Raw genomic sequence first — 13,422 nt, forward strand, 5'->3', positions numbered from 1 at the left:
TAATAGCAGATAAAGACAGAGAAGATACAGGTGTGCAACTGAAATATCACACTATACAAATATTCTTTCCAAATCTCAGGTTAGACGTTAATAAACCTCCCATATGGGTAAGCTATACAGCATACCCCAGGTGTATTGTTCTAGTGCTACAATTAAATACTCTGAGAAAAAGCAACTTAGTAAAGGAAATGGTTTATTTGGCTTATACTTTCAGGTACAATCTATCATTAAGGGAAGTCAGAGCAGGAACTCAAGCAGAAACCATGGAGGAAGGCCGCTTACTTACTTACTTCCTGGCTCACATCCAGGTAGCCCTCTCATACAGCCCAGACTCATTTGCCAAGGAATGGTACCACCACCAGTGGGAAGGGCCCTCCCACTTTAATTATCAAGACTGTTTCTCATAGACAAGGCAACAGGCCAATCGGATCTGGGCAATAACTCAATAGAGACTGTATCTTCCTAGATGACTCTAGGTTTTGTCAAGGTGACAATAAACCTAACACCACACCAGATGAGCCATAATATGAAGGAATGTATTAATGTTGATAATTCATGTACAGAAGATCAACTGAGACACCCTGTCTTGTGAAACTGAACAATTACTAGATTCTTGGGCTTTCCAGTCACAGATAGCCATTGTTGGATTAGCTGAACTGCACCCTGTAAGTCATTTCAGTAAATTCCCTTTAGATAGATAGATAGATAGATAGATAGATAGATAGATAGATAGATAGATAGATAGATAGATAGACATAGATATAGAACCTTGACTAATACATTAATACATCAGCCCTTTGAGATTCCTCTCTTGAGAATTCTCTTTATATCATCCCATTTTTAATTGGATTATATGATTTTTGATATCTAGTTCTTAAGTTGTTTATGTATTTTGGATACTAGATGTCTATCAGATGTGGAGTTATTTTTTAAAAAAATATATATTTTCCCATTCTGTAGGCTACTGTTTTGTCTGAATGACAGTGTACTTTGGCTTACAGAAGCTTTTCAGTTTCATGAGATCCCATTTATTAACTGTTGATCTTAGTACCTATGATGTTCTATTCAGAAAGCCATCTCAAGTGCCAATGCATTCAAGGCTATTTATTCCTCAACTTTTCGTCTATCAGGTTCAGTGTATCTGTATCTGGTTTTATGTTGAAATCTCTGATCTGCCTGGACTTAAGATTTGTGTGGGGTAATAAGTATGGATCTACATTCTTCTACATGCAGCCATCCAGTTTGACCAGCACAATTATTAAAGATGTTTTCTTTTTTCCAATGTGTATTTTTGGTTTCTTTACCAAAAATAATGTGTCCATAGGTGTGTGGATTTATGTCTGGGTTTTCAATTATATTCCATTGATCAACACGTCTGTTTTTATGCCAGTATCATGCAGTTGTATTAACATAGCTCTGTAGTATAACTTGAAATCAGGAACGGTGATACCTTTAACAGTTCCTTTATTTTTCAGAATTGTTTCAGCTACCTTGAGGTTTTTTTGTGTTTTTTTTGTTTTTTTTTTTTTTTTTTTTGCTTTTCCATATGAAGTTGAGAATTGTCATTTCAAGGTCTGTAAAAAATTGTGCTGAAATTTTGATGGAGATTGCACTAAATCTGCACATTGGTTTTGATAAGATGGACAATTTTACTGTTAATCCTACTGATCCATGGGCATAGGTGATCTATCTTCTGATATCTTCTTCAATGTCTTTCTTTAAATACTTCAAGTTTTTATCATACAAGTCTTTCACTTGCTTGAGTTACCCCAAGATATTTTATATTATTTGAAGTTATTGTGAAGGGTGTTGTTTCTCAGATTTCCTTCTCAGTGCCTTTGTCATTTGTATATAGGAGGGCTACTGATTTTTTTTTTAAGTTAATCATGTATCCAGCCACTCTGATGAAAGTTTTTATTGGCTACAGGAGTTCCCTGCTTGAATTTTTAGGGTTACTTATGTATCTAATCACATTATCTGTGAGTATCAAGACTTTGACTTCTTCCTTTCCAATTTGTATAACCTTGATTTCCTTCACTTTAAATATTATATTAGACTTCAAATTCTGTATTAAATAGATATGCAGAGAAGAGACAACCTTGTCCTGTTCCTGATTTTAGTGTGATTGCTTTAAGTTTCTCTCCATTAATTTGATATTGGCTATAGGTTTGCTAAATACCCTTATTGTGTTTAAGTATGTTCCTCCAGGGTGTTTATCATGAAGGGGCGTGGATTTTGTCAGTCTTTTTCAGCATCTAATGAGATGGTCATGTATGGGGTTTTTCCTTCAATGTATTTATATAGTAGATTATATTTACTGATTTTCAAATGGTGAGCCATTCTTGCATCTCTGCAATGATCCTACTTGATTATTATGATTTTTTATGTGTTCTTTAATTTGGTTTGCAAGTATTTTACTGAATTTTTTGCATCTATGCTCATAAAGGAACCTGGTCTGTAATTCTCTTTCTTTGTTGAATCTTTATCTGGTTTAGGTATCAGGGTAACTCTGGCCTCACAAAACGAATTGGGAAATGTTTCCATTTTGTGGAATAATTTGAGGAGTACTGGCATTAACTCTTCCATGAAAGTCTGGCAGAATTCTACACTGAAACAGTTGGCCCCAAGTTTGGTTTTTTTGTTTGGTTGGTTGTTTTTTGTTTGTTTGTTTTCTTTTCTTTTCTTTTTTGTTTTGGTTGAGAGACTTTTAATGACTACTTCTATTTCAATAGGGGTTATAAGTCTGTTTAAATTGTCTGGTCTTGATGTAACTTCAGTAGTAGTACTTATTAGGAAACTCATCCCTTTCTTTTATATTTTCCAAGTTGGCACTACAAAAGTTTTTAAAGCATGTCTTTATGATTCTCTGGATTTCCTCAGTGTCTGTTGTTATGTTCCTTTTTTTTATTTCTGACTTTATTAATTTGAGTAGTCTCCATCTTTTAATTAGTTTGGATAAGAGTCTGTCCATCTTGTTGATTTTTTTTCAAAGAACCAACTCTTTGTTTCATTTATTCTTTGTATTGTCTTCTTTGTTTCTATTTTATTGATTTCAGCCCTTGGTTTGATTATTTCCTAATACCTGCTACTCTTGGATTCCCTTACTTCTTTTGTTCTAGAGCTTTTATGGGTATTGTTAACTCGCTAGATCTCTTGAGTTTTGGGGGAGGGTTGTTTGTTTTGTTTTTTTATGTAGTAACTTAGTGCTATTAACTTTACTCTTAGCAGTGCTTTCATTGTGTCCCATAAGTTTGAGTATGTTGTATATTCATTTTCATTGAATTCTAAAAAGTCTTTAATTTTTTTTTCTGTCTTCACTCATTTTTCATTCAGTAGAAAGTTTTTCAGATTCCATTGAGTTTGTAAGCGTTATACAGTTTCTGTTGCTGTTGATACACAGCTTTACTCCATGGTGGTCAGATAGGATGCAGAGAGTTATTTCAATTTCCTTGTATCTATTGAGACTTGCTTTGTGTCCAACTACGTGGTCAATTTTAAAGTTCCAAGAGATTCTAAGAAGATACATTCTTTTGTGTTTCAGTGGAATGTTCTGTAACTATCTGTAAGGTCAATTTGCTGTATAATGTCAGTTAGCTCCAGAATTTGTTTATAGTTTTTGTCTGTATGAACTGTCCTTCTTCCAGGGGTGGAGCCCTATGAGATTTCCCCCTTCCCTGTTATCAGTGTTATCATTGTTTCAACACCCATATTGTTGAGACATACCTTTCATGTCATTTCTTGGAAACACAATCTCACAATAGACTTCCTGGCTCTCTGGCTCTTATAGTCTCTCTGCCCTCTCTTCTTTGATGTTCCCTCAGCTTTAGGTATGGGATTATCGTGGAGTTGCATCAGCTGGGTCTTGGCACCTAGTTGTCAATTGTTCTCTGAATTTTAAACAGTTGTGCCTTTTTATAATGGTCTCTACGTACTGCAAAAAGAAGATTCACTGATGAGGGCTGAGAGCTAAACTTATCTGTGGGTATAATGATAGCATTTATAGTGCTGTTAGGAAATGTAACTGGTTTAATAAAGTGGCAGTAGTATGTTCACCTCTAAAATCCTTGGGCTCACAAGCCATGGGTAATTGGTTAGGTTTCTAGTACAAGGCATAATTTCCTTCATACTGAACAGCCCTTAAATCCAATTACATAGCTGTTGGTAATCACCAAGATATGAGTACCACTATTAAACCTTTAGGAATAGCTTGTCATGCAGGGCATTGTTGTAGTTCACAGGCATCCCAGCAGAAAAACTCCTGAACAAAAGAACCAAGGCTACCTAGGATCACAAAAACAATAACCATGGCCTTTCAACCAATTTCCATACTTGAATCAGTTTAGAGACAAAATATCTCAATGTAGAGACTGGTTTTACTTCAGGAAGAACCTCACTGCAACTCAATAAAATAAAATCAAATAAAAAGTACTAATGATTCTTTCTCCCATCCATCTACAATGTATCTCCTTCTGCTAGGGTAACTGAATACTGGAGAAAATGAAATAATCACACCATTCAGGGCCTGCTAGACACTAGCTCTTAATTAGTTCTTAGAGGCAGACCTCCAACACCATTGTATCTGTCTAGTTGAAGTGGAAGCTTTATGAAGGTCTGGGGATCAATGAAGTTTTAGTCAAAGTCTGGAATCATAGCAGGTACAGTGGGTTCCCTGGGTTCACCCTGAGTGTATTTCCCCATTCTCTGAATGCATAATTAGGATAGATATTCTTAGAATCTTTACATTCATTCCTTAATCTGTGGAGTGGGGGACATTGTGGTTAGAAAGGACAAATAGAAGCCATTAATCTGCCTCAGGAAAAATAGTGAAGCAAACACATTTTTCCATCCCTGAAAATGATTACTGCACCACCAAGGTCTTGAGAGATGCAAGGGTGGCAGTTCCTACTATGTATCCCTTTACCTCTCTTACTAGGCCTGTGCAGAAGATAGATATGTCAGGGAGAACGACAGTTACTTACTGCAAATTTAATCAAGTACTGACTCCAAACAGCTGTTAGACCAAGGTGTAAGTTTCCTTATTTGAACATAGTTACCTATCCTCTAGTACCAAGTAGGCAGCAATTAATCATGCAAAAATATTTAACATCATTTTTGTCCATAAAACTCCCAGAAGTAATGTTTTCACCTGTCAAGGCCTGAAGCAGACCTACCTTAATAGCTCTGACTTCAAAAATCTACCATCTATCCCTATGTCATAACTTAGTATGAATGGATCTTGATCGCTTGTCTCTGCTACAGGTACTATATTATGCTGCTCCATTATATTCATGACGTCATGATTATTTGATGAAGGAAACAGAAAATATCTGTAAAGAAATTTTAATCCAGTAACATGGCTGCTCTGTCATGGGATGATATCCAAAGACCCTCTAGGTCTATGTGATCCAGCTGGAATTCAGACACAGTCTGGATTACAGTCTGATGTAGCTGGAATACTTAGTGCACACCTTTAATCCCAAACAATTAGCTTGGTAAGGTTAGCTTATATAAGGGAGCGGCCTTGCGAGAAAGTGACACCTAACTGACAGGCAGACAAAGTGACCAATCAGAAATATTTGACAGACTCAGTCAGAGACAGGATATGCTCAATTCTCAGAAGAACAGGACAGAAAAACAGAGACTGCTTAAGAGAGCGCAGGGGGAAAGACAGTTTTTTATCAAGAGTTTATTAATGGGACAGCTTTACAGAGAGAACAAGCTGGACACAGGTGAAGACAGAACAAGCCAGAGAATGAAAACGAGCCAGAAGATTAAAACAAATTGTCAGAATTAGTTTGAGGCCGTGCAGAGCAACTCCGTCAGAAGCCAAAAGAAGCCTGTTTGAATCAGTCAGCTTGGAGAGGAGTTTAGGCCAGAACAGCCAAGTTGAACCAGCCAGAGAGAGTTCAGAAAGATCTACAAAGGCTTGGGAATGGCTCTCATCTCAATCCTTCATCTGAGGAAAAAAAAAGCGACAGTTACAAACATCAACCATTCTGTACTTGCTGGTAAAGAATATGTACATGAGAAGATGATAAATAAATGCAATCAAAACTCAAGAGCTTTCTATCTCAGCAAAATGTCTAGGAATTCAGTAGTATGAGATTCAGAGATATCCTTTCTAAGGTGAAAAATAAGTATTTTCATCCTGCCCCTTCTACCACCAAGAAAAAAGTACAAGGCTCAGTGGACCTATTTGGATCCTGGAGAAAGCACATTCCCCATTTGATTGTGTTATCTTGGCCCATACAGCAAATGAGTTGGAAAGTTACTAGTTTTGAGTAGAGTCTAGACCAGAAGGCTTTTCAACAGGTCCAGGCTATTATATGGGCTGTTGTGTCACTTGTATCTCAGGATCTAGCAGTTTCAATAGTATTTGTGGTGTCAATGGCAAAGAGGAAATTGTTTGGGATCTCTGGCAAGCTTCCATAGGTGAATCACAAAAGAGGCCCTCAGAATTTTACAGTAATAAAGACAAAGTTGATTCTTTGGTTTTAAAAAATTAAAACTTGAATCCCTACTCAAATGGATAAAAATCTACTAAAGTGAGTTGAAAAGCTTAATGATGACAAACAAAAAAAGATTTAGCTCACATGATGCAGCCAACCACATCTGCATAAGGAAATAACAGATAATAATTTCTAGGTGCTATACAGCAAAAGCTCTTCTAAGCATTTAATACATATTAGCTCGATTCTAAGCACAATGGGAAGAAGTTACAGTTATAATCCTACTCTGCTCATGAGAACACTGAGGCACAGGGAATAATCTACCTAAATTTTCATAGCTTGCAAGGGAAGTAGGCAAAGTTCAAACTCTTGTACAGATGCATACCTTAACCACTGTGCAATACTACCCCAGGAGACAAACAGGCTGAGATCAGATCTGGAAATATTGGACATCTAAAAACAACATGCCAATGAAAGCATAGCTTCTCCAAAAGTTGTTCAAGTGTCAGCTTTTCCCCTTACTTGTGTTTTTAAACAAGCTTTATTAAAGTGAATATTAAATTTAACATAGTTTGTTTCTAAAAAAAATAATGCATGCATCAGGGAATGTTGAAAACCAGGAGAGATCCAAGGGACTCCACATAGCAATGTGGATCTGTAGTACTTACAAACAAGAAGAAATCCCATGCAAAAAGCAACCATCTGCTCAATGGGCAGCCGAAGACTGACCGACGTTTTATTGTTGTGACTGAGAGCTCACTATTTATCACAGGAATATACACAGAAATAGTTTGTTCAATAAATTCAATTGCTGTTTACTGTTTACTGCAGTGAGGATTCATTTTTAAAAATAGAAACAAAAACACACTTAATTTTTTACAAGTGGTGCAGTCCTTTAATCCCAATACTTGGGAGGCAGAGCCAGAGTATCTGAGTTCAAGGCCAGCCTGATCTACAGAGTAAGTTACGGACAGCCAGGGCTACACAGAGAAACCCTTGTCTCGAAAAACCAAACCAAAAAAATAGTTAGTTGGTTTGTTGGTTAGTTAGTTAGTTAGTTAGTTAGTTAGTTAGTTGTGTATGGTCCACATATGCATGTGGAAGTCAAGACACAATCTGTGGAAATGTGTTCTTTCTTTCCATCATATGAATCCTAAGATTGAACTCTGATCTTCTTGGCAGCAAGTACTTTACCGCCTGAGCCATCTCCCTGACCCGAAAATAAAAACTCTGAGGCTTTGAGGGGAAAATATAAGTATGGTACTCAAGACTAGAATCTGGTACCAAATGAAGTCCATTGATAATATAAGGATTTTAATTACATGCGAGATATAAGATTATTGAGAGCACCAGGCTTACTAAAAAACCATCAACTCAGATATACACTCATTGGAGTCAGTGGGTTGTCTTTTTATGTTTATTAACATATGTATGTGTATAACAGTATTAATTAAGAAAAAGAGGCCACGAATTTGAAATGAAGTAGAGAAGAAACATGGGAAAGAAGGGAGATGGATAATGTAATTACATTTTAATTAAATTTTTAAAATCCAAAACATTTCTGAGAAACAAGCCACCAAAAGAGAAGGTCAACACCAATTACTATAGCTACAACTTACAGATTGACAATAAAAAAGGTTTTATGATCCTTTTCTCAGGTATCCAAATCCCTACTAAGAACCCCTACCCCGAAGATGCCATAGCATGTACTATACCTCTTTGACAATTCTTGCCCCTCTTGGATCCTTGATATTAACAGCTATACTCTAAAAATCAAAATACAGACATTAAAATGTTTTCATAAACCTTTCATCATTACTGTCAGTTCAACTATTACAGAGCCATTCACATCATACAAATTCCCATTGTAAAGCAAGATTAGTATCTTTATGAATAAATATTTAGGTCATCTTTATCAACTTCATTTACAATCAAAATGTTTATCTGACAGCAAACCATAGTAAATACTCTTCAATAGTAATATGGTATAATACCAATAAATGTAAAGAATCAAATTACTTCTACTTCACAGAATATTTCCATTATATATTTTCATAATTTCTTATTTAGTAGAGGAGGAATAGTAATAAAAATTCAATTGTTTGGATGTGATAATAAATATTTGAAATATTACTTTCATATTAAAAAGCAAGCCATGATATCAAAAGTTTTGTAACTGCCAAAAGAATTACATAAATAAAGCAAAAACAGCAAATAGCCTTACTTTTTTATTTCGATTAACACTAAGAAAATATGTACTTTCTGTGTTCACAAAAGGAGGTCCCCAAGTTCGTGTGTCATCACCAGCTCCTGTAAATGATAATATGAGCTATTAATTGCAAACCAACAGGCTCACTCCTGTGCATACTCCCAGGTACCTAAGGAAAGTCAGCTCCACCTTTGGTGGTGGTGGTACGCACCTTTAACCCCAGCACTAGGGAGACAGAAACAGGTGGATTACTGTGGTTTTGAAGGCAGCCTGGTCTACAGAGTTAGTTCTAGGACATCCAGGGTCCTGTTACACAGAGAAACCCTGTTTTGAAAAGCCAAAAGGAATAGAAGGAGGAGAAGGAGGACGAGAAGTAGAAAGAGGAGGAGGAGGGAGAAGAAGAAGAGAAAAAGAAGAAGGTAGTCAACTCATCCTAGGGGATCCTTACCCCGTGGGGGCTTCTGCCGCTCAATAGAACTTCCCAGATCTCACTTTTTAATAACGACTGCCAAATCGTTCCCCATTCACTTTCACTAACATGCAATATTGAAGGTCCAAAATCAAAAGGAAATGTTTTGTTAGCACTCTTTAGCATTGATTAACAGCAAAACTTGGGGGTGGGTGGGGTAGTTTTCATTTTTGGCAAGCATGTTGGTTAGTCCCTTTATTATTTCTTGACATTGAACATAAAATGAAAATATGGAGCTGGGTGCAGTGGCAGACACCTGTAATCCCAGCATTCGGGGAGGCAGGTGGATCTCTATGAGTTCAAGGCCAGCCTAGTCTACAAAGCGAGTCCAGGACAGCCAAGTCTACAGAGAAACCCTGTCTCAGAAAAGAGGAGAGACAGAGAAAGAGAGCGAGAGAGAGAGAGAGAGAGAGAGAGAGAGAGAGAGATAAAGAAAGAAAGAAAAAGAAGGAAACAAAGAAAGAAAATACAGAGTAAACAAAAGATGCAAGTTACATACTATTTAAAACAGAATAATAATGTGAGTATATAGCTAAATTAGCATAAGGAGCTGAGTATACAACAATGACTAATAACCTATAAAATATTTTTTGTAATAAAAATCAGAAAAGCCAAAATAGACGCTGGAGTAATGGCTCAGCAGTAAGTAATGTGCTTGCTGCACAAGCATGAAGACCACAGTTCAAATCCCCAGAACCCATATAAAATTCAGGTGGGTGTGGCAGTCTGCCCTTGTCCCTAGTACCTACTAGGTAGAGAAAGACAGTCCACAAAACAATGTAAATACAAATACAAATGTTAACTTGGTTACCACCTAAAATGACAAGAGAATTAGAATGTTCCATCTGGGAACAGATGATACAAGAAAAGCAGTGGTTTAAATTGATGATGCTGTGGCAGAAAGCTCACGAGTTCAAGACCAGCATGCACTTCCTAGCTTTCTCTCCTCTCCTCTTCTCTCCTCTTCCCTCCTCTTCTCTCTCTCTCTCCCTCTCCCTCCTTCTCCCTCTCCTTTCCTCCCCTCCCTCCTCCCCTTCTCTCCCTCCCTCTCCCCCTCCCCCTTCTCTCCTCTCCTCTCTCTCACTGTTCTCTCTCCTCTCCTTTTCTCTCCCTGTTCTCTCTCCTCTCTCCACTCCCCCTCTCTCTCCTCTTCTCTCTCTCTCCCTCACTCTCCTCTCTCTCCCATCCCTCAATAAAATAAAATAAAATAAAATAAAATAAAATAAAATAAAATAAAATAACCAAGAAAAGGTATGGTATTGAAAATGGAATTTTTAATAAGAAAGCTAGAACTTTATAGAACCTGGAGTGTAGGAGGTGGGTGTTCAGCATTCTCCAGAATATCCAACAAAGACAAAAAGTGGCATAACTCACTGACTGGGTGGGTAAGGTGTTGCCTCTAGAAAGCAGGGATTGATAAGCACTTTTGCCAGTGGAGATTGACAAGCCCAGGCTCAGATGGATGCAATGGTAATATTCACCTTGGTGCTATGAGAATCTTCTGCTAACTGCTTTGGGCTCTTGTGAAAATCTATTTAGCAAGCAATTGAATCTCTCAATTATTCTACTTTAAAAAGTTTGTCTTTTATTATAAATTAATAAGTTTATGTTATCATAAATTATTGTTTGAGTCTTATGAATAAATGACTATTATGGTACTGTACTAGACCATTTTCACTGATTTGAGAACTCTGTCCCAGACCTTTAAGGATCAGATCTTTTAAAACAAATGATAATGTGATTTCATCATTTTTTGAGACATGTTCTCGTTTAGCACATGCTGGCCTAGAACTCGTTAGGTGGTAAAGAATGACTTTAAACTAGTGATCCTTCTGCTCCCACCTGCATAGTGCTGAAGTCACAGCTCTGCACCACCACAAAGAAGAATAACAATAATTTTTGAAAACAAAACAAACAAACAAACAAACAAAAACAATTTAAAGGATAGTGTAGAGGACAAGAAGAATGGAAGATTGGAAGAATGGGGACTGGACTATGCCTAAGTACTTATTGGAGAAAGGGGCATGCTGCATTGACACTCTTTTGAGCATTTTATTATGAACTAACTGGTTGCCAAACCTCTAAGAAGGCACCAAATAAAGTGAGAAATGTGTACAAAAATGAAATTTAGTTGGTAGGCAAAGAGGAAAGAATGAACTTCAAAGATGTCACATCCTGTCAGTTGAGTCTGAGACTTTGAGGCTCCAGACCAACCTGGGCTAGGTAAAGACATGTTATAAATCAATCAATCAATCATTGAATCAATTTTAAAGAACAAAAACTGCCAAAGAACTTATCTAAATTAAGCTTTTTGTTATTATTTATTACTTTACATCCCAATCACAGCTTCCTCTCCTCCTCTCCTCCATGTACCTCCCTCTCACTTCACCTTTCCCTCATGCCCCCCTCCTCCCTTTCTCCTCAGAGAAGGGGAGGCCTCCCATTGATATCAACCAGCCTTGGTGTATCAAGTTGCAGTAAGACAAGGTGCATCTTTTCCTCTTGAGGCTGGACAAAGCAGCCCAGTTAGGAGAAAGGGATCCAAATATAGGCAATGGAGTCAGAGACAGCCTCTGCTCCCACTGTTAGGAGTCCCACAGGAAGACCTGTGCAGCCAGAAAACTATGTGACTAGGTGAGCAAGAGTGAGGTGGAAGCATTCCAAACCCAGGGAATCTCTTGAGACCAGCCGGCAGGAGTAGGACCTTTCCCTCCCTGTTCTGAGCCTGCATGTCCTAGTACATGTACCCTTAGGGACCCATCTCTGCCACCCTTGAGGTAGTCACCTACCCTGGTGGCCAGGTTACAGGTCAAACTTTCTCTCTCCTCATAACCTCATGTCCAGCAGCACCTGGAATTCCTCTTAATGCAAATAAGGCATTCCCAGTACCTTGGCCCTGGCCAATGATGTGTACGCACCCTAACAGCTTCTACGCACTCCCCAAAGTTTAAAGAGCCTTTGTTTCCCGCCCACCCACTCCTAGGCTGTCTCACTGAAGCCTGACTCCCAGGAAGTCTGTTTCTCAAATTCACTGCTACCTGGGATTTCCTCACTTACTGCCTCCACTTCCTCCCCTCAGGCTGAGGAAACATGCCAGAGTCCTAATGGCAGTGACCCAGGACACAACTGTTATGTATGTGTAGGGGGCCTAGGTCCGACCCACACATGCTCTTTGGTTGGCAGTCTCTATGAGCCCCTTTGGGTCCAGGTTCATTGACTGTACAGGTTTTCTCTTGGTGTCTTTGACCCCTCTGGCTCCTTCAATCCTTTCTCTCCCTCTTCCACAGGATTCCCCAAGCTCTACCTAATGTTTGACTATGGGTCTCTGAATCTGTTTCATCATTGCTGTGTGAAGCCTCTCTGATGACAGTGACACTAGGCTCCTGCCTGCAAGTATAACAGAATATCATTAATATTGTCAGGGGTGGGCTTCCTCTCAGAGCAAGTGTCTTAAATTGGGCTAGTCATTGCTTGGCTATTCCCTCAATTTCTGCTCCATCTTGTTTATCCCTGCACATCTTGATGGCAGGAGAAATTGTGGGTCAAAGGCTTTGCTGCTGGATTGGTGCCCCAATCCCTCCATTGGAAGTTTTACAGAGAAGTCTTACAAGAGATGGCTATTTCAGGCTTCAAATTCTCCCAATGCTAGGAATCTAGTGAGTATATACCATGTGTGTCTTTCGTGGTCTGGGTTACTTCACTCAGGATGATTTTTTTTCTAGTTCCATCCATTTGCTTGCAAATTTCATGATGTCCTTGTTTTTAATAGCTGTGTAATGTAATAATTGTGTAAATGTACCACATTTTCTTTATCCATTCTTTCGTTAAGGGACATCTAGGTTGTTTCCAATTTCTGTCTATCACAAATAAAACTTCTATGAACATAGTTGAGCAAGTGTCCTTGTGATATGGTGGAGCATCTTTTGTGTATATGCCAGCAGTGGTATAGCTGGGTCTTAAGGTAGAACTATTCCAAATTTTCTGAGAAACCTCCAGACTGATTTCCACAGTGGTTGTACAAGTGTGCACTCCTACAGTGGAGGAGTGTGTCCCTTGCTCCGCATCCTCACCAGCAAGTGCTGTCCCTTGAGTTTTTATCTTAGTCATTCTGATAGGTTTGAGATGAAATCTCAGAGTTAGCCATTTTGATTTGCATTTCCCTGATGACTAAGGATGTTGGGCATTTCTTTAAGTGCTTTTCAGCCATTAGAGATTCCTCTGTTGAGAATTCTTTGCTTAGGTCTGTACCTCACTTTTTAATTTAGTTATTTGCTTTGTTGATAATCTGGTTTCTT

The 13,422-nt window shown here is 38.2% G+C and overlaps 1 protein-coding gene across 25 annotated transcripts in view; it reads right to left on the reverse strand.

Annotated features, from left to right (window-relative positions):
* Positions 1-13,422, reverse strand: part of Sugct (succinyl-CoA:glutarate-CoA transferase) — a 707,647-nt gene that overhangs the window by 672,401 nt on the left and 21,824 nt on the right. For all 25 annotated transcript variants that reach the window (XR_009587720.1, XR_009587721.1, XM_060372766.1 and 22 more), the window contains exons 4-5: positions 8,674-8,759; positions 8,165-8,215 (exon numbers count right to left, since the gene is read on the reverse strand). Coding sequence is in view for 23 of the 25 variants with exons in the window: in XM_060372766.1 (XP_060228749.1) it covers positions 8,165-8,215; positions 8,674-8,759 (137 nt within the window). In the remaining 2 variants the exon portion in view is untranslated. The remainder of the gene's footprint in view (positions 1-8,164; positions 8,216-8,673; positions 8,760-13,422) is intronic.

The sequence above is a fragment of the Meriones unguiculatus genome, chromosome 19 (genome assembly GCF_030254825.1).
Source record: "Meriones unguiculatus strain TT.TT164.6M chromosome 19, Bangor_MerUng_6.1, whole genome shotgun sequence".
Lineage (NCBI taxonomy): Eukaryota > Metazoa > Chordata > Mammalia > Rodentia > Muridae > Meriones > Meriones unguiculatus.